The 21,889-nt window shown below is 41.4% G+C and overlaps 2 protein-coding genes across 5 annotated transcripts in view; one reads left to right on the top strand and one right to left on the bottom strand.

The window, feature by feature from the left end:
- Positions 1 to 2,888, bottom strand: part of smim22 (small integral membrane protein 22) — a 7,328-nt gene extending 4,440 nt beyond the window's left edge. For 2 of the 3 annotated variants that reach the window (XM_023422842.2, XM_087178400.1), the window contains exon 1: positions 2,798 to 2,888. The gene's annotated coding sequence lies outside the window, so the exon portion shown is untranslated. The remainder of the gene's footprint in view (positions 1 to 2,797) is intronic. The other variant, XM_023422843.2, reaches the window with a different exon arrangement.
- A 2,866-nt stretch (positions 2,889 to 5,754) lies between these two features.
- The window catches only part of cog1 (component of oligomeric golgi complex 1), a 24,417-nt gene continuing 8,282 nt past the window's right edge, over positions 5,755 to 21,889 (top strand). For both annotated transcript variants that reach the window (XM_023422838.2, XM_023422839.2), the window contains exons 1-12: positions 5,755 to 6,121; positions 7,298 to 7,545; positions 8,367 to 8,548; positions 8,660 to 8,836; positions 9,744 to 9,900; positions 14,491 to 14,701; positions 14,890 to 15,250; positions 17,706 to 18,154; positions 18,336 to 18,482; positions 18,578 to 18,739; positions 19,150 to 19,274; positions 21,224 to 21,332. In XM_023422838.2, the coding sequence (XP_023278606.1) occupies positions 5,816 to 6,121; positions 7,298 to 7,545; positions 8,367 to 8,548; positions 8,660 to 8,836; positions 9,744 to 9,900; positions 14,491 to 14,701; positions 14,890 to 15,250; positions 17,706 to 18,154; positions 18,336 to 18,482; positions 18,578 to 18,739; positions 19,150 to 19,274; positions 21,224 to 21,332 (2,634 nt within the window). In that variant the 5' untranslated portion in view covers positions 5,755 to 5,815. The remainder of the gene's footprint in view (positions 6,122 to 7,297; positions 7,546 to 8,366; positions 8,549 to 8,659; positions 8,837 to 9,743; positions 9,901 to 14,490; positions 14,702 to 14,889; positions 15,251 to 17,705; positions 18,155 to 18,335; positions 18,483 to 18,577; positions 18,740 to 19,149; positions 19,275 to 21,223; positions 21,333 to 21,889) is intronic.

The raw sequence follows: 21,889 nt of genomic DNA, 5'->3' as shown, positions 1-21,889 counted from the left end.
TATATATACACACACACAGACATCTTATATGTGAGAATGTAGATTTATTGTTTCATGCTTCCTGGGACCGTTGTCATATTTGGATTGACACAGACTACTGATCATGACAGAGGTTTGTTGTAATTAAAAACAAAATGTATTATGAAAAGACAACATACATAGCACAAAAAATGAATGAATCTGAAATCATATGGAGAGAGAGGGACTGCAGCTGTGACTCCATTCAAGACTTTAAAGTGGGGACTGGAAGCTTTAGAGTAGGAGAAGAAGTTGTACTATAGCTGTGCCTCAGGAACCAACATCAGTCATGAATGTGAGACATAAATATGTCAGAGCAGAACTGCAGCTCAGCATAAAAAAACTTGAATCAGCACATTCTGCTCAGACCTCCCTGTGGGCTGAAATCTGTTTTTGTATGATGAAGGTTCAAAGTTTTTCATATCTGTCTTAAAACAACAGTCAGGTGTGATCATTGCTCTTGTTCATACTAGCCATGAAAATTTCCCTTCATAATGCACTTTTACATGTAAGTGGTCGGGGACTCAATTCTCACTCAAAATGCTGGTTCTGTGCAAAAAATATGTTCCACAGTAAATTTGAAGTTAATATTTAAATAAAAATTTAAATAAATTCAGTATTTGTGTTACTTTCTACAACGGAGTATTAGGGCCATATTGACGAAAAATCAGAAATCTGAAATTTCAAAAATAAAATTGTAATTTTTTGAGAAAAAAATCATAATATTTCAAGAGAAAAGTAGTACTATTATGAGAATAAAGTCATAATATTATGAAAATTAAAAATGAAAAATTTTGAGAGAAATAAAAGATAATTTTTAGGAATATTACATAAACCAATCAAACAGTCTGAGCTGCTTCTGAATGTCTGTCTAACAAAAGAATAGACTCAGTTTCTTCACAATCTTGTCAATGTCCTGATGATGATGATGATGATGATGATGATGATGATGATGATGATTCAAAAGATGAAGTTTCTCCTTATTTGTGAAACCTGCTAAAGTAGTACTTCACAGGACGCTTCTGATATTTAGGGAAAATAAGACCCTGGATCTGTTGTATACAAATGTCAGAGGCCTACACTGCTTCAGCTCTACCACCACTTGGCAGATCAGATCATAATCTGGCCCTCACATCACACATCATGAAGACCCTGGAGCAGCTGCTTCTCCACCTTCTGAAGGCCACAGGTTGAACATGCACTAGACCCCCTACAGTTCACCTACAAAGAACATATTGGAGTGGATGATGCCGTCCTTTAAATGCTCCACTGGCCCATTCTTACTTGGATGAGCCAGGTGGTTACATGAGGATTATGTTCTTTGATTTCTCAAGTGCATTTAACACCATCCAACCCCCCATCCTTAAAGACAAGCTGGAAGGGATGGGGGTGGATCCCTGCTTCACGTCCTGGATTGTGGATTACCTGACAAGACGACCACAGTACGTCAGGCTGGGTGACTGTGTCTCAGGGACAGTGATGAACAGCACTGGGGCTCCACAGGGATCTGTTCTGGCTCTGTTCCTGTTCACCCTGTTTATGGCAGACTTTAAATACAACTGAGTCCTGCCACATCTAGAAATACTTGGATGACTCAGCTATTGTTGCGTGTATCAGGAACGGGGAAGAAGATCTATCTATCTATCTATTGTATCTATCTATTTCCCCTATAAAACAACATGCAACCTACAATTACAACTTTATTCTCATAATATTATGACTTCTTTTCTTGTAAAATTACAATTTTATTCTATGACTTTTTTTCTAAAAACATGATTTTTTTTCCTCAATGTGACCCTAATACTCCATCATAACTTTCCCTTCATTGCTGCTCAGGACAAAAACACTGTCCAGGGAAAAAAGTGGGAATTTTAACTGTGACTGAATTTATCTGTAACTTGATTTGATTCATTCAGGCTGCTGAAGCCTAAGGAGTTACTAAGGAGTTAGAATGAACCTGAGATACTCTCTGAGGACACACTTAAAAAACACTAAACTTGTGCTTGAGGGTTTGTTTTTCATTTTACATAACAGGTGACAGTGTGATATTCATGATGCTCAGAGCGCGTCATCATCATCATCTTCCATTAAGAATCACTACGGTGGAGAACCACATGTAGGCGGAACTTAATCACACCACAATGTTACATTCAGTTCCATTACTATCAGCCGTAGCAGGCGGGGTTAATGTTCTTCCTCCAGACAAAAGCCTTATTATGTGATTTAGAAATAAAGCCCAGTCCATATTTTATTGCTCGCTTCCATCCATCCACAGCTAAAACAAAAGGCCACAGCAGACGCTATGACGTCACAGTTAAAACGGCTGAATTCCTTTTAGCTGTTTCTGTTTCATTTTCTCTGTCACACCATCAAAGCTTTGTCAGTGTTTTAAACTGACATTTAAAACCCTGACGGTGGTGAATGGGTCCAGCTGCTCATCAGCTCCGGAAGCACTAACAAACAAAGCTGAGTGGGATTCACGTTAGTAGTTGCCATTCACTCAGTCACAACACAGGCGTCTACAGTGAAAACACACATTCCAACACTCTCACAGCAAACACACACAAACATGAATCAAACACACTTGACTTTGTGTTGATTGTAACTAAGGTGAGTCATTAGACATGATTGATGCTGCAGGTGAATCAGTGTCGTTCACTCGAACGTTTTAAAGATAAAACTTGACAACATACATTTGAATAAATTCATCAGTTATTCGTTTTGTTATAAACGCTACAGTGTGTAATATGTGACGTTATTCAGAGCAGCAGGTGCCTACCTGTCAGTAGCGTCGTTTGTTTTAGTCTTTTTCCTTCCGGGATGAAAGTCTACCTGGCGCACCTGTTAATCACTCACCTGACGCAGCTCCACCTTCCTCCTTCCGCATTTAAAATAAACGCTTTCCGACGGAGGGGTCAAAATAAGCCACTAGGGAGAGGTACACTGCACACACACCGTGACACTGACGCATGTGTGGCACAGCACCTACAGTATCTGCCAGAGACACTGGAATCATCAGCTGTTTATAAGTTACACATAACATCTGCATATTAGAATTAGCAGTGGCACATGTCAATGAGAACTAGGCTGGTGAGAAGTGGTCAGGGGTGGACAGTAACTAAGTACATTTACCTGAGTACTGTACTTCAGTATATTTTCCAGTATCTGCACTTTACTTGAGTTTTATTTTTTTTAGAAACATCTGACTTTTACTCCTCTACACTTAAAGACTAATATTGTACTGTTGACTCCTCTACATTTCTATGAAGTACTTTTACTTTGAAGCAGAGCTGTTAGTCAGTGAATGAATTTTATTTTATTTTGAAAATATGATATACCATACACTGTGTTCATCACAGGAGAAAATCCAATCACAGCAAACTCCTCCACTGTCAGTCATGTTTGAACCTGTCAGCTAACAATGGCGACGTTAGATAAAGATGAGGCAGAAGATTCTGCACCAGAGACCATGCTCTGATCTGAAGTCTGTTAAGGTTTAGAAATAAAGAAAGATTCCTTTAGTTTGAAATGCTTTCTGTGTTTACCACGACCACACTTAGTCACTGACTGAAATATAAGAAATATGAAAACAACAATGGCTTCTTTAATTGATTCAATTGTTTTTATGTCCATGTCTGCAGTCTTTGTATCATACTCTCTCTCTCTCTCTCTCTCTCTCTCTCTCTCTTTATTCTACAGGTTCTACAGTCAGTCAGTCAGTCGGTCAGTCAGTCAGTCAGTCAGTAGGTTGTTTCAGAGTCATTAGGTTCTGTAAATGTAGAACAATACAACAGTATTAACTGTGTTGACATGAAAAATGTACATTTGAATAATTCAGTACTTTAACTCAAGTAACAATCTGACTGAACAACAACGACTGTCACTCAAGCCATGGAGCTGTGGACTCAGTTCACCTCTGGAAGTGCTATGCCAAATAAAATATCATACACTGTTTCTAAGAGCCACAAGCTGGTAAAACAGCAGCAGCTTATCAAAAAACTCCAGTGGCAGACCTCTGAATCAATTAATTTCTCTAAAGACTCTTTGGACATAATGTCACAGTTTTACTTAAATCAGAGTCGGTCATTTTGAAAGCTACAGTCTCTAATATTTGGTCTATTATTGACATAGATCTGGAGGATACATGGGCTCAGTGCTGCATTCTGCATCAACTGTAGATGGACAACTGCATCATCCAACCAAGCAAATACTGAACTACAGTAAGGTTAAAGGAAATAGACATGGATGACCCTGAAAAGCATTGGCCTAACTTTTTTAATATTTTACTCATATTTCAGAGTTAGCTGAGGTTTGGATCAACAACTGTTCCCACAGTACATTTCTGGCTGTATGTTCTAAGTTAGTTGACCATGGTCCAATGTTAGAAATATGAACAGGACCAATTATCACATTTTTCACAAATGTTTTTTATTGACAATCTTTACAAGAGTCAAAAAGGCATGACTGACATGTAGGATAAATGCAAAAACAATAGAAACAACTGTGAAAGTAGTAATAAGAATAAGAACACTATAGGTCAACAAGACTGACGAAAAATAATAAACTTAAACTTAAAGATAAAGGGACAAAAATAAATGGTCAGTCAGGTATCAAAGTGCATAATCATATAGATGTTGGACGTTTTTTAATATAACAGCATTTCACATATTTTTTATATAATGTAATTTCATTTAGACATCAAATGTAGGTGTTCTTTTTAAGAAATTACATTTTATATTTTCATATGTTAGAGTTGGAATATTGTGATTATTGCATGTTATCCAATACTGGAAAGCCTCCCATGTTCTATGGTCTCAGTGTTTGAATTGCAGAAAGTAGAACTATTATGGTGTAAGAGGTCATTACGAGGATAAATCTTGTTCAATATCTTAAAATGAATTTCTTTCACATTTGAGGGACTGGATTTCTGTTCTTACCTTTATTAGACAATTGTTGGTGTATTCTCCAGAGAGAAATAATATGGTCAAGTGGTACACACAGGGGTACAGGCTATAAAAGAAAAGGGCACATCAAGTATCAAGCCTTACTGGAGCCCACAGGACTTTGATCCAGTATGGATGCAGCCTCTAATAAGACTTCAGATTGATTGTGAGGTGAGTAATGAAGTGAAATGATGTCTGAGGTCCGGCATTAAAAGGAGGGACTCAGGAGGAGCGGACCACTTCAGCAGGTGTTTACAAAATACTATAAACATAAATGTTGTTTTGTATCTTCCTTTTTTCTTTGTGTTTACTATTACTTTTATGTATTTTCTTTACTGTTATTATTATGATCATTATTCTTATAATTATTATTACTATTTGTAAACAGAATATGGTTTTCATATAGAATATAAGTAATCCATGTCTACATGATGTATGACGTTAAATAACCTTCTTTAGAGATGTGATACATTCTTATAATGTCAGTGTTGTCTGTAAAACAACGAGGTTGTCATAGTTACGGCGCTACATTTACAAAATAAATATTTGGTTTATTAAAAAATAAATTAATAAAAATCAAAACTTCAGCAGGTGTTTAATGGCTGAAACTTGTTATATTGGAATTGATAAATGAATTGTTTCAGTTTGTCATGTTTTGTTATGTTATGCTTTGGAATGATTATTATTGGTTCAGCAGTGTGGATGGGCGGGACCCAGCCTGTACGGAAATGAACCAATGAACACATCACGTTTCAGTGTCGTCACATTTTTCCCTACGTGGAAGCAGGAAGTGTTTTCCTCCCGGTCTTCCGGGTTGGAGTTCGTGTAGGAGCCGAACTTATTGTGTCGGAGCGATGGCCGAGGATCCTGCGCTGTCTCTCCGGGTCTCGGAGATTAAGAACCCGGCGGGTCTTTTCGAGCGCTACAACACCGACGAGATTCGCGGGATCGAGCGCAAAGTCCGCGGGGAGATCGAGCAGAAGAAGGAGGAGCTAAGGCAGATGGTGGGGGAGCGCTACCGGGACCTTATCGACGCCGCCGACACCATCGGGGAGATGAGGCAGTGCTCGGAGAGCGTCGTCCAGTCCATCCAGGACATGCACCAGTACTGCCACCGGCTCAAACAAGGCAAAGCCGGTGTGAGCGGCTGCAGACAGGAGGTGAACGCTTGACCTGATTGCGCTTGTGTCGGTGATACACCTGCATCAACTGAGGAACACCAAACTTCATTTAAAAATGTGGCAATTCATTGTCATATAAATTATATGCAAATATTCACCGCAGTTATATCGTTACTTTACACGTAATGCGTCCCATCAGCTGATAGAGCTTATAGAGCTCATCTGTCAATAATCAGCTAATAGGAAATGTCCTGCAGTAATCACAGCTAAAATATCCACCTCTGTTCACCTGCAGTGGTGAACTGGTGGATCCAAATTCACCAGAACACTATCTAACACTTGTTCTGCTGGTGTTTGTGTTTGCTGACTTCCAAAGGAGCATTAAATCTTAATGTTGCTGAATGGAAATTGGGGACTTGTCCTCATAAGAATTGATTGCACTTAGTTTAAATCAGGGGTCTCCAACATGTGGCTCACGAGCCACAAGCAGCTCACCCCCTGCTCACGTAAAGCTTCAGAGACTATAGTCTGTACAAACCATGGATGTATAGTATAGTTTAAGTAACACAACTTCACTCAGTCAATCTGCTTCTAATGAACTAAATCAAATACACAGTCTTCAACCCCAAATCATTATTTGGCAGTTGACTGTCAAATAAGTTATGCTGTCAAGTTTGTTTGCATCAGATAGATAGAGAGATAGATAGCTATTCTATAGATATTTTAACTTCCTGTTTGATATTAATCATTGATGAACTGACAACTATCACTGATCACTGACTGAGGAGCTTCTTCTTCTCTGGTTTCTAATCAGATTTATGGAGGTTTATTTACAGTGGTGTCTGTGTGTTCAGGTCTGACTGAATCATGACTCAGATTTTTGTCTGATGTGAGTTTCAGATGATTTTTGGATGTTGATATTTGATGACTTATTCATTTGATTTGTTGGGGATCAGTTTGAGTGTTTTGATACAATATGTGAATAAATGTGACCAGTAATATAAGACATGAGGAGCTCACAGACCCTGTGAGACCCCTGAGTCAAACCAGTCAACTTTAAAAACGATTCTGTACTATTGGATGTATGAAATGAAATCCACACTCATCTAATGCATTATAATATTACTGTACATCATTACATTGTCTTGTGTTTGTGTTATATCATTGCTTGTCTTTTCACCAGACATATAAATGTGTATGCGTGTCCTCTTGTAGAGCCAGAGGCACTGGCAGGAGAAGTTTTACACCATGGCCTCCCAGATCAAGCTCCTCCTGGAGATCCCAGAGCGCATCTGGAGCGCCATGGAGGCATCCCAGTACCTGCAGGCCACCCAGCTCTACCTGCTGTGCTGCCACCTGCACAGTCTGCTGCAGCTGGAGACCGCGACAGGCGGCCATTACAGCCCCATCCTGGCCCGCTTCCCCATTCTGGTCCGACAGGTAGCCACCACGGGACACTTCAGGTATTAGATGTTTTTTATGTGTAGCTCCTTTTACACAAAGTCACATGTCGCTGCTCCCGTGTGTGATTTTAGAAACCATGGTCCAGATGTGTTAACACAGCATCAGCATCTGTCCTGCCATGCTGGCTTTAGCTTTTACCCAAACATCGATTTGGCTCTGGCCCTGTTCAGACCTGTTCACATCTGTTCACATCTGTTCAGACCTGTTCACATCTGTTCAGACCTGTTCACATCTGTTCACATCTGTTCAGACCTGTTCAGACCTGTTCACATCTGTTCACGACCTGTTCAGACCTGTTCACATCTGTTCACATCTGTTCAGACCTGTTTAGACCTGTTCACATCTGTTCAGACCTGTTCAGACCTGTTCACATCTGCTCACATCTGTTCAGACCTGTTCACATCTGTTCAGACCGGTTCACATCTGTTCAGACCTGTTCAGATCTCACCAGTGGTCAGCTCTAAGTTTAGGTGTAAACGCACCCAAGACGCATTGAGGACACATTTGAGATCCGATCATTCAGACCACATTCAGAGGTGCTCTGACTCACATGTGGCCTCATTCCTTTAGCATTGTGAACCCCCCCCCCATTTCCATGTTCATATCTTTTATACAGCATGGCGAGGCGGCCTACAGACTCTGTGAAAGGAGCTTGTGCCTTTGATTAAACACATGGTCACAAAAGTGAAACTCCTGCAGAGGGAGCTGAATTTAAAAGAGAAACTCCAGGCCTCAGAACCAGGAGAAGTAGTGATGGATCCACATGTGACAGTTAGTGAAAGCTGTGTCACAGGTCAGTCAGCAGCCTGTCTTTCTGCAGATCCACCATTCTGCTGGACAGCAGATCTCTGCTGCGGGGCCGGGCAGTGTCAGACCAGGCTATCGCTGAAGCTCTGGTGTCCACCATGCTGCTGGAGGACAGCTCACCACGCCAGGCCCTGGCTGACTTCTTATTGGCCCGGAAAGCCTCTATCCATCAACTGCTCAACCAACCACAGCACGGTATTCTACCATTTATAACAGCTGCTGACGTGTGTGTGTTTTTGTGCCAGACTGTTTACAGTATCTGTCAGAAATGTGTACCAGTTGATAAAGATGTTTGTTTGTATCCAGGTGCGGGGATCAAGGCTCAGGTATGCAGCCTGGTGGAGCTGCTGGTCACCACTCTGTTCCAGGCCTACGCTGTATTCTACCTGCCCCCAGAGGGAGGCCCTAGGCCAGGGGAGGGGGCCCTGAGCTGTGGCATGCTCTTCTCTATCTTAGAGAATGTCACCTCAACCACCCCTGCAGGTAAACAGCTAGGACATCCTGGAAGTTTGGATTCTTTTAAAACAAGCTTAGACCACAATGGTCTCTGACGTTTCCACTTTGAAATCCAGGCTGTTAGTTCAGTTGCCACTCCCTTATTAACATCTGTTGGTATAGACACTACATGTCTTACATCTCGTGTATTGTTATGTTGAGGATAAGTTAGATTAAGTAAAGAAAGGCTGTTGTATTATTTGGCATGCAAGTGGTACTATGTATGTTTTTAGGGCTGTTCTAGGATCATTTTTAATAAACAAATACAGAGGGATCTACTACTCCAGGAGACACAGTTAATATAACAATAAGCACCAGTCAGGAAATGGATGTTTACAGTGAATTACATTTACCAAGAGAAGCAAATGTATATACATATATACAGTACAATTACAGACATACCGTGTATACACATCATACAAGACATACATGCACTTACGTAGATGCTTTAGTCCACTCTCATAAATAAGACAGGCATGCTTGCCGCATTCTGTCAAAGACAGACAGTAAATTTTATCCTCTCCAAATGTAACAGGTTAGTGACCTCTGCCATCTTCAGTTTTCCAAAGGGTTACAATGATCCTCTTTGCAGTGACCGTGCAACATTGTATTGTCTTTTGTTGCAAATGGGTTAAGTTGAAGGGTGAATGGCAGTATATGGGTCTGGTGTAATAACACAGTTATTTACAGTAGAAAGGCATTTGAAGATATCTGACCAGAATTGGTTTACTTTGGGGTCAGACTGAAGGGGTGAATACAATACATTGAGTGGAAAGTAAGAAAATCCATTCACACAGACTTGGATGTATTCTGAAGCACAAAACTCCACAATTAAAGAAAAGGTTTTAACAGTGTGTTGATGCTTGTGATTTAATGTCTTCACCTCACTCCTCAGTTAAAGTCAGGAAGGTGCTGCAGGAAGAGACGAGTACAAGCAGCTGGTTCAGGTACCTGCCTACGTCCATCACTGAGTTCCAGCCCGCTCTTCGCACCCTGGCTCAGCCAATCCAGAGAGAGCAACTGCGGGACACCTTGCAGCAGTGGATTGATATGTGAGGATACTGCTAATCTTTTTCATATTACCTGCTTCCTTTGCCTTGGATGTTTTTTTGAAGTTTGATGTGACTGTCTAATAGTGTACAGCAGAACATGGTACCCGCATGTTTCTGAACACACACAGAGCAGAATCACAGTCAGACCCCTGCTCCTGCCACTTTTTCAATAGTATAGCAAATACGATACCACTCTCAGTTTATATACGGATGTCTGGCTTTCTTATGCATCTATGTGACTCATTTAGATCACATGTAGAGGCCTTGATTTACCACACCAGCACAGAGAACCAGGGGCCAGTTGCACAGAGCACTTTAAGTTTTCTACTTAAGTCTGACACTTAAGGTTGAATTTCTCCTTAGCTGAGGGAGTTACTTAAGGGTGTTGCACAGAATAACTCAAAAGGTTTCCTTTGTTAAGGAATTTGGCATTTGCAGCAATCAAATAGATTTTATAGTGGTAAAATTCTACAGTTTCCATGGGGACCATTTGTTTGCTGCATTAGCGCTTGTGATAGTCAAGTCAATTTTTATTTGTGTAGCGCCAATTCACAACATAACTTATCTCAAGGCACTTTCCAAATAGAGCAGATCTAGACCTTCTCTTTATAATATTATTTACAGAGATCCAACAATTCCCACCAAGAACAAGCACTAGGCGACAGAGGCAAGGAAAGACTTCCTTTTAAGAGGCAGAAACCTCGAGCAGAACAGGACTCAGGGTGGGCGGCCATCTGCCTCGGCTGATTGGGTTAGAGAGAGAGACAGAGAAAAAGAGAGAGAGAGAGCACAGAGGAAAAGAACAAGAATGTACAGTGATCGCAATATTAATAATAGTGATAGCAGCGGCAGTAACAGCAATAGTAATGAAATGGCAACTGTAGTTCTGCTACTGATAAAAATAGTAATGACCGCTAATAACATTAATAATTATCATTATTAATTATAGCAAATTTTAGCAGGTTTAGCAGCAGGTGTGTAACAGGATCATGGGGGCAGTAGGTGGTTTGCAGTTGTAGATCCAGACTCTACGGTTGGAGCTCATACAGCACATACAGCTGAGTATCATTAGCATAACAGTGGAAATTAATTCCATGACTGCAAATAATTTGACCAAGAGGTGAACTATAGAGAAAGAAAAGCAGAGGGCCAAGAACAGAGCCCTGGGGTACTCCATGTTTCACAGCAGAGTATGTCGATATAGTGTTATTATAGGAGACGCACTGCGGTCTGTCAGATAAGTAGGACTTTAACCAGGTGAAACACTGAATTATCTTTCAAGTCGGTCTAAGAAAATACAACGATCTATAGTATCAAAAGCTGCAATGAGATCCAATAAGAGGAGCACAAACGTGGAGTCCAAATCCATGGAGATCAGAAGATCATTTACATATCATCTATATCGTAGGTTGAAATATCTGTATCGTCTCACACAGTTGGCCAGAAGAAAAAAATGTCTGAAAAAATTACATTAAAGAGGTGTGCCTCTCTCATCCCCCTGTTGTTTTGATGGAAACTTCAGCACAGTGTTCAGCAGACGGTCAGAGCAGCTTACACTCACCCAGTTGATCCATGGACATGAAATAGTTCACCAATAATTGACTGGAAAGATCCTGTAGCATAAAACTGCAGAGTGATCATTAACTGGAGAGGAGATAGAAGAGCACAGTGGAGGGATCAGCTCTAGTAAGACAAGTCATAAACTGACTGCCGATCAGATCTATAGAGCAAAATCAATTCCTCGTTGTTGAGGGTCCATCAGGTTCTTCTGATCGTGGAAAACTCTCGTTGAGATGTTCATCCTCTTCATTTATCATCATAATCTCAGACATGTTGCCGGTAAGAAAGAGTCAGAGGTACCTTCAGTTTTTTCCTTAGTTTGGTTGCTAAGGTCTCCTGTGCAGCGGTTTAACTGACTTTAAGTCATTCCTTAGGAGTAAGACTAAAATAAGGAGAAAACCTTAAATGCCTGCTGGACAATATCTCCCACCCCATGCAGGACACATTGACAGCACTGAGCAGCTCCGTCAGTAACAGGCTGCTGCACCCACGGTGTTTGAAGATGAGATACCGCAGGTCTTTCCGTCCTGCTGCTGTCAGTCTTTAAAACAAACACTGCACACCAAAGACTGACAATCCACCATGTGCAATACAAGTCATCTGCTGCTACTTTTTGTATCTTGTATATTTAGTATTTAATTGTACATATTTTATTTTATTTTATTCTATTCTATTATATTATATTATTATCTTTAAGTATTTGGTTCTTGTCATTTGGCAATCTGTTTTTTTTCTTCGTACTGTCCACTTTGCTGCTGTGACGCGGGAAATTTCCCCGCTGTGGGACTAATAAAGGAATATCTTATCGTATCTTACTTCAGTGAACATTTTAAAGAAAATGGTGAGACATACTGATGATGACGACACTGCTGACAGTTTCTGTTACTGTCATTGTTGCAAGAAGGCACAGGGAAGACATCACAGCACGCCTGCCTTCACTGCAGTTTTATTTTGTTTTTGGCTTTTGTAACAAAAGCCAGGCTCCTCGTGTGTCTCCCTCTACACTGGCTGTCCTGACAGTGTTCACTTTAGCTATTGACATACTGCAGTGCAAACTGTCATCGCATTCAGCAAGAGAGAGAAAAAAAAGAGAAAACTTGCTGTGGATCCTCACAGGTCCGCTTCATCTCTGCTAATGTCAATAGGGATATTGCAGGGATTTCAATAAGTTAGACTGTAGAGATGCAAGGGCACAGCCAATAAATGTGCAAAACATATCAGATAAACAAAATTTCTGCTTTTACATAAGTTGTGAGCTGAAGGTTTCACAACTCCAGGTGCGAACCTCAGCTCAACAGGCAGCAGGATAAACTTCCCTTTGGGTTGAGTGATGTGGTGACAGGCTGTAGATTTGCACATCTTCAACTCAGCACGTTGCAAAATACTCATTACTGTGAAAATTTGAAAATGAAAGTTGTTTCTCCATTTTCTGATTAAAAATGCATATGGATTTACAGAGTCCACTCACAGAGTATTAACACACACAGAGACTGTGCAGAATGTAAAGTGATTCCCAGTCAGCTATCCTAAACTCTTTAACAACCAGCCTACTTGTATTTCTGGTTTTATTTATTTCATGTTGCTTATGTAATGGTTTTGGAGTTTTCAACAAAGCTGTGGTTCAGGTCTGATCAATAACCATAGCATGAAAATATTAATTTGCAACATTCTTCATCATCCAGTCGACATAATTTCTCTTACTGCCTGTATGCTTCTTCTGAGTGGAAATGGATCAAAAGAAAAAGTGAGAGCAGCAGAGTGGTCAGTATGACAGGACAGTCATAGTGATGGAATTAGTGCTATGAAAATGCACATTATACTGAATTTATCCTGGAAGAAATTATAGTACAGGTGTTTTTTACATGGCCTTTATTTGTTTGTGCGTTTGATTACAGTTTTTCTCAATCGCTTTGATGCAGTTCTTACCTCAGAAACTTCATTCTCACCTCTCTTAATGCAGTTCTCAAAACAGTTCATCATTTCCTCACACACATTAGTATTTCTCATTGTATTTGTACAGGCTTCCTTTGTATCAACACATAGTTCACTACTAAAGACGTTTTCTCATTGTGGTGATGCATTTCTCATCTGACTCTGACAACTCATGAAAACAGTTTGTTCCTCCGTCAGATACAATGACAGACCTCTCACTCACTTTGATACTGTCCTGCAGCATCAGTGTTTTCAATCAGATGACTTTAAACTTTCTTCAAATATGTATGAGAGAGCAAGGCCAGTCTCACACATTTTTGAATGCATAATTCCATGTTTATCATTTTGCTTTCCTCAGTTACAGCATTTATCTTCTGTGAATTTACAGATACAGTTTTTTTACAATTGTTTTCACACCTATTTCTAAACTAGGTCTTATTTTTCCATAACTCTACACACAAATCAATAAATTGCTCACACATTGCAAAGTGCCACAAATCTGCTGCAAAATGAAACACTGCATTGAAAATAACATAAAGCAAAAATACCAATGCAATGTTGGAGCAGCATATTGTTATTTTCCCAACATGTTACTGTTGTAACTGTAGTTTGTGTCTGAACAGTTTTTACTATATATTTTCTGCGCTTCAGCAGTCAGTCAGGTTTTTATCAAAACCAACTGGAAGCTCTGGTGAAAAGGTTTAATTCATTAGTGACAGTGTTGAAGTGACTGACTGACTTTGCATGTTTCAACACATGTGAACAAGGTTTTTTTATTGTTTTAGAGGCTTTTGCACTGGTGAGTCAGTGTTTTAGGAACTGCATTAATTGTTCTGAGAACTGCATTAAGAGAGGTGAGAATTACTTCTCTGATGTGTGAACTGCATCAAAGTGGTTAAGAAAAACTGTAACAAATATTCAGCTTTTATTTGAAAATTGAGAGTAAAGTGTGAACTTTATTGATTGAGTAAGAAGTGTCAGGATGCTTTCTTGGAAACAACAAGTGTAGTCAATCATCAATCATCTAAACTGTCATTGATCAATTGTCTATATATGGCTAATTAATCAACTGCTCTCCGATGTCTCCTCTGTTCTCAGGTGTAAGGAGGACATCTGCCGTGGTGTCGGCAGCCTGTTAGTCTATGTGAAGAGCCTGAAGGGGCTGGCGGCCATCAGAGATGCTGTGTGGGACCTCCTGTCCACAGAGTCCATCAATCAGCACTGGGGCACTGTGTGCCAGCACCTGCTGGAGCGCCCGCTGGCGGTCTGGGATGACTTCCTCCAGCAGCTTTTCCTTCAGCGCCTGCAGGTTGGTGCTCTTCTAGCTCGGTCAGCTGTTTCCAGCATCTCAATAGGTCTGTCCATTGACTGTATGTATTGGTGCTTTCTGGGATGTTGTATTCAGTGTCACCACACTGTCACGCCTGTCTGCTGATGTGATAAAAAAAGTGTACATGTTAGTACAAGTACAATGACTCCTTCCTGCCATTCCTCAAGGCCATCACAAAAGAAGAGACTGAAGCCATCTCAGCGAGCTCTGTCCAGCTCCTCAGCTCAGCTGTGAGGGACCTGGAGGGCCAGACCATCCACACCTCTTCAGGGACCAACCCTGTCTCCAGCCGCGGGGCCCAGTATGAGGTAGATGTGGCCTCATTCCTGTGGTCAGAGTCCCCAGGGGACCTGCTGAGTGATGCCGGGTGGGTCAGTGTGAGCCAGCGGGGGCAGCAGCAGAGGAGTGGCCTGGCCATGAAGACCCAGGCCCTGACACCTTGTGTTCAGAACTTCTGCTCTTCCTTGGATGCGAAGCTGAAGGCCAGACTGGATGACCTCCAGCACTACCTTCCCTCCCAGGACACAGGTAGCTGCAGCTCACACTGAGCCAGGGTCTGCTAGTCTGCAGACAGTTTACACAAACTTATTGATGGAAGGTGGTTTGTCAGTCCTGATCCATTTATTGTTGGTCATTAGGTGAAAAACCTTTGAATAGAGAAAAAAAACAGACAAAAAAAACAATATATATTTATACTCAATAAATAAGCAACAAACATTTGTAGATAAGACATCCACCATCAGTGCCTTACCTCACATCACTAGTAAATAAACTAATGTTTTTCATTACTCTCAGCTTTTCAGCTCAATATCAGTATTTTATTGCATTTTAACCCAAACATTTTAACATGAAGCATTCTAGTTAGTGTTGAGTTATTATTAATTATTCCACCATGTTTTCTTGTTTTCATGTCTTCTCCTCACCAACTTGGACAGACATGGGATATCTTTGCATATGGACTAAAAAGTTTATTGTTTGAACCATCTGTTTGTGGCATAAACCTGACGCTACCTGGTGCAGCAAGTTAAATCTTCACCATATAAAACGTACTAACAGTCTCTCAAATTGAGAGTCCAGCATGCGTCTCACCAGCTCCCTCTCTGGACTTGTATGTATGCAATCCTGCACAGTTTTACACAGATGACACAGGTCACACACATGACACAGATGACACAGGTCACACAGATCACACATCACACAGGTCACACAGATCACACATCACACAGGTCACATAAATCTCACAGATCATGGATCATAGATCACACTGATCACACATATCTGTAGATCACAGTTCACACAGATCACAGCAGCAACTTCTCTGAGCTGCCTTTGTCCTAGCATTGTTCACTTCATTTGACTGTGACACTGTGTGGTGCTTCCTTAATGCTCCGGGCGGGACTCTCAGTCTGCTCCCAAATATCCCGTCTGTTAGTCATTACTTTATTTATTTCTTTATTTTTATATTTATTCATTCAATTTATATATTTATCTCTTCTAATAAGTTTTTACTTATTAGGGCCCAAGCACTGACCCTGGAATTGCTCCATTTATTATTAGTCCTGAATGAAAATCTACTTTTTGAGCCTAAAAGCTCAAAAACTCATGGTCTGGTTTTCACTTGATTTACAGGAACATCATGCATGTTGGCCGTGACAGGTGGCCACCTGGTGGCGTCCCCCAAGTTCATGAAGGGCGAGGGCCAGCATAACACTGCTTGCAGTTTTAAATTATATTTAATACTGTTTTCATACTATTTTTCCTCAGCAAATTTTTTCAAGAACTTTTTTTGATTTGACACATAAGTCTGCAGCCCCTGCAAAATACAGACAGTTTGTCATTTCTTAGACCTTTGCTGCAAAGAGTTTACCTCAGGAAAGTCATGTCTTCAGAAAACAAATAGTCTTAGCTGTTAGTTTTCTTGTCTAGAAATGGATAATAAGGCCTGAGACGGCGTGAGGAAAAATAATGTAAGGACCAAAGTGGGCACCTGTCATCTGGGAAGCTGTTTAGTAAATGTAGTTGAAATCTGTGGGCGTGATGACAGAGGAAACATCAGGTCAGTACGGTTTATCCTCCGGTTTGTTTCAGCAAAGCAAAGTGACATTTTGGTCTAAAGGTAGTGTCAGAGCAAGTTTCAATGGATTTTCAAAAATGGAAAGGGTTCATCTTCTGAGGAGCATGAACAGTAGAATGAAATGTCAATCTGCCTTTTGAGATTTGAAGAACATTTAGCCGTTGGCTTTCAACACCCCTGGACATGGATAACAATGTTGGTAATGAGCGAAATAACATAGAATTAACCTTTTCATCTAGAGTCACTGGCTTGTCATAGTTACTGTTTGTCCAGTGAACTGTTTGGACATATAATGTGCCTGAGGGACAGAGGTCCACAGCTCCAGGACTTGAGTCACAGTCCAGATCCTCTAGTCAGATATGACTCCAATACAAGTGAAAGCTGTCAGATTGTTACTTGAGTTAAAGTACTGGAGTACTTGATTTTAAAGTACATTTTTATGTCAACACATTGTTGTATTGTTCAACATTTACAGAACCAGAACCTTCTCCTGTGATGAACACAGTGTATGGTCAATCTCATTTTCAAAATAAAATAAAATTCATTCACTGACTAACAGCTCTGCTTCAAAGTAAGAGTACTTGAAATGAAATGTAGAGGAGTCAACAGTACAATATTAGTCTTTAAGTGTAAAAGTCAGGTTTCTAAAAAAAAAAATAAAACTCAAGTAAAGTGCAGATACTGGAAAATATACTGAAGTACAGTACTCAGGTAAATGTACTTAGTTAATGTCCATCTCTGCTGAGGGATTAGCACAAAATATTGCACACACATTGGTGGATTACAGATCATGTGGCCTCTGACAGTGCCACACGCCATTTAAATATGTATTGATATTATGTATGTGTATCTATGTGATATGTGTTTTAGATAGTGAATAGTGATGAATGTTATCCTTTCACGCTGCAGGGTCTGACTCCATGACAGTCTCCTCCTCTGGACCTGCTGAGGGCTCGTCACCATCCTCATTTAACCGTTTCATGGACTCACCAACAGTGGAGGAGGCTTTGCGTGAAGGCTCCCTGGCCTGTGTTCGCCACATCCTGTCCTCCATCCGCTCCAAGTTGGCTACGACCTCGCCTGACCCCAGCCCCAGCCAGCTTAGTTCAGTCCTGTTCATGGCCAGGCTGTGCCAGTCCATGGGTGAACTCTGCCTTAACCTGAAGCAGTGCATCCTAGGAAAACAGAGTGGTACTGAGGCCAGGACCAAGGGGACCCCCAGGCAGGGCAAGAAGCTGGGCAAAGCCAGGGCCACAGCAGAGCTCAGCCCCACACAGGCCAAGTGGGCAGGTCTGAAGGAGGAACTTCTCAGCTGCAGCATGGAGGCCTATCGCATCTGGAGCACCGCCCTCTCCAAAGTCAGAAAATGTCAAAATGTATATGTGTATCTGTGAAGTTTTATTTGTTGTATGTTGTATAAAGGAGGTTTTGTGTTGAGTGTTGACATCTGAGACAAAAACAGAGGGAGATAATGCACCTTTAAATCATATTGGAAATGTTGTGAGACCTGCAGAGTTACACTGTGCTGTGTGGTAACAGGAGCTGCTGGATAAGTTTGGCTCAGTGCTGCATGCAGAGTCTGCCGGTGCCATCCTCACAACAGCAACAAACTGGGAGGATCTGGAGATCCAAGAAGAGGCGGAGTCGGGTAGCAGCGTCACATCCAAAATCCGTCTTCCAGTCCAGGTCAGACACTAAGCTTCACCTCTAACACGCACAGGGCACACAGTGATTTTTGATTCCAGTCAGAGATTTGATGGGAAACTCTGTGTCTTCTGCAGCCGTCCTGGTTTGTCCAGTCGCTGCTGTTCAAGCTGTGTGTGGAAGTGAATAGGGTGGGGGGTCACGCCCTGCCCCGGCCCACCCTGCAGGAGCTGCTGCAGGCTTGTCTGGATAAGGCCCTGCAACACTACCACAGCCTGTCACAGCAGGCCCGCAGCAAGGTCACTGACACACACACACACGCACACACACACACACACACACACACACACACACACACACAAATTGTCGATTGCTGAGGGACCTGTCTGACTGATATTCTCATATTCTTCAGTTCCCATGTTTTTCCAATTCTGTAATCTAGGGAACATGTTGGGGACAGTAATCATTTTCATGATGTTTGCAAAGAAAGTTGATGGTTGAGTTTGAGGCACAACAGTGAGAGGGAGTAAAAAGGAGAGAGAAGGGAACGGGAGGAAGAAGAGGCAGAACAAAGAAGGAAAAGAAAGTCTGGCAAAGAGAAGGAAGGAAGAGAACCGACAAAGGAAATCAGGCTGGAATTATCAGGATCACCATCAGCTTCATTTGTGAATTTCTCTGTTTTGTTTTCCTCTGCCACTCCATCCTCTAGGATGGTGTTTTCCCCATGACTCAGAACAGAGCCCTGCAGCTGTTATTCGACCTTCGTTACCTCAACACCACACTGGGCAGCAGACAGGAGGAGGGCAAGAGCTCCCGGTCCCATCAAGACCCCAGGTATCTGTCCTCAGCACAAATTTGTAACATGCAGCCATTTTGGTTTGTGATCGGTGAGGCTGGGGAGGCTGTAACCTGCCGCAGGGCTCATTAGGAGCGCACATCAGAAGTGTCTTTTGTGTCCCGCCACTACACTACATGGTATGCAGGACATTATGTTGTCATGCTGCATCTGTGACTCTGACTCTGGGGACTCATCATTGTCAACGCCCTCATGCATAAGTTTACATTCTGATGAGGAAACTGATCTGATGATTTTCCAGAAATTGTTGTAACTCCTTAAACCTAACCAAAACATTTCAAACTGATACCAGATGTGTATTAAGACAAAGATGTTGGTATGAAAAATCTTTCCTAATGATAACGAGCTAATTAGACCTTAAACAGGATGATGGTGATATTTTTCTTGAACATAATTCTCAGCTCAAGAACAATGAATAGAAACTTGACACTTACACCATAGGTACCCAACACAGGTACCTGCATAAATCTGCATATTAATGAGGCAAAACAGATTTTTTTGGTGACAAACAACTAGTATTGTCAGCATATGTGTTCTGTTGTCATGGAGATCATGGTAGGACAGAAGGCAGTTTCTCTGAGTGCTCAGCTCTCTTCTGCAGGAAAGCCCTGACCGCACTCACACAGTTGCACACATTCACACGTTCACACCGTGAAGCTCAACCTCAGTCTGACCTGCAGGCTACTTAACACACAGTCTGTAATGTCTGCCTCTAGGGGTCCGTCAATCAAAACAATAATAAAAGAAGGTGTTGGGTGACGTCATGAAATAGTGTGGGATCATGGGAGTTTTTGTCTCCTCCCGGTTCGGATTCCTTCAGTGTCAGTGGTTCAGGAAATCAAACAGACCCAGTGATTCTAACCGTTAAAAACACTGAATAAAGCAGTTTCACATTTAAAGTCAGTGTTTGAGCGATGCTGTACGGAGGACAGAGACTCAGGGAAGAATTGGAGCTGAGATTGATGCTAACCTTTGTTCTGATTGTTCCTCTGATAACTTATGAAGCAGACGTTCAGCAGGTTTTTGCCAGCAGCTGAATTATCCACAGAGGTGTCCTCCTCTCCATAACAAACACACCAGGGGATTAAAACCAGTAGAAACACTGAATAAAGCAGTTTGACTTTAAAAATCAGAGATTCAGCGACGCTCTTCAGTGACACAGGACAGGACGTCTCCAGCAGCTGGGAGCTGAGCTGTCTAACATTTCCTCAGCTTGTTTCTCTGACAACTTCAGATCCAGACGTCCGACGACTAAAATCCTTCATCTGGTTCAAATATAGAACTGAAAACCACCAAGGTGTCAAAAGTGTATGTGGCTTAAAACTAGATAAAAGTCAATGTTGAGCTTCTGTCAGACAAACACACTGACACATGATCATAGAAGTTATGATGTCATTGACAGGAGACCAATGACATGTACTGTTACCATGATTAAAATCACAGATTTCTCTGGTTTGAGAATTGATGGAAACACTTGGGATAATGTAAGAACACAACTCAACAACATATTGTTTTAGATGTTTTAATGTGGAAAAGTTACAGATTAGAACTTTAAAGCTCCAGTGGAGCAGTTGTGGTTAAGGTATTTGTTCAGGGTGGTAATGAGAGAGGAGCAAGTGCTGCTGGGATTTATCCTGACGGTGCATGTTAAACAAAATATTAATCATAGCAGAATATTTTTTTTTGTCTGGGCTGTGGCATGAAGTGGAAGAACTGACTGCAGCTGCAAAGTTGATCCGTGGCATTGCAGTGTTTAGCTGCAACAGTTGCTTGGTTACAATAATAAAGTTTGGAAAAGTTCCTTTTGTGTGTGAAACATATACACACAGGTGTTTCTTTCCGGCTGTGTTTCTTCGTGGTTGGTACAATAGTTTTACATGGTGTCCACTTCAATGTTCTGAAGCTGTTATTGTTATGTGTCTTCCAGATTCCACGAGGTCTGTGATTGGCTGGAGAGCTTCATCGACCCCTTTGACCTGGACGTGTTCACGCCTCCACTGAACATCAACCTCAACCGCCTGTCCCAGAGGACATCGGTACTGTCCGCCGCTGAACATTCAAACACACAAATTCAGAGCAAAGACAAAAACAGTCGAGCTGTACACCAAACAAATCACCAAAATAAATTGGTATTGAAGGAATTGAAAGTCCATTGGCTTGTGGCAGATTAAAATAACTCAAACAAACCTCCACCAACCAAACCAACTGGGTTGCAGACAGCTAAGACCTCTCTCTCTCTGTCCTCCTTCACCAAACACCTGACCTATCTCTGTTCTTCTGGCCACACCCCCTGTAACAGAAAGTTATTCTTGGCATACACACTAAAAGCATGGGTGACAGGGATAGATTAGAATCTAGGGTTTAACCTTGCAAAGGTTTACATTAGCCGCATGTTAGGTCTTAAATTACATTTAGTTAGGTCTTAAATATGTAAGTCCATTTACTGCTTCCTTCGTTGCTTTTTTTTTTTGTTTTGTTAAAAGAGTGAATGAAGTTGTGACGGTCTCCGCTGAGACAGAGGAGAGGAGAAGCTACTAGCCCTCTCTCGCTGTCACTTCTAGTCGCGTTGCTCTCCTCCCCAGTAATGTTAAAT

Source organism: Seriola lalandi, unplaced genomic scaffold (genome assembly GCF_002814215.2).
Source record: "Seriola lalandi dorsalis isolate HSWRI2012SDOR001 ecotype SW California unplaced genomic scaffold, Sedor1 jcf7180002054686, whole genome shotgun sequence".
Classification (NCBI taxonomy): domain Eukaryota; kingdom Metazoa; phylum Chordata; class Actinopteri; order Carangiformes; family Carangidae; genus Seriola; species Seriola lalandi.
The sequence above is the reverse complement of the archived record's forward strand: the minus strand, read 5'-3'. Positions and strand labels throughout refer to the sequence as shown.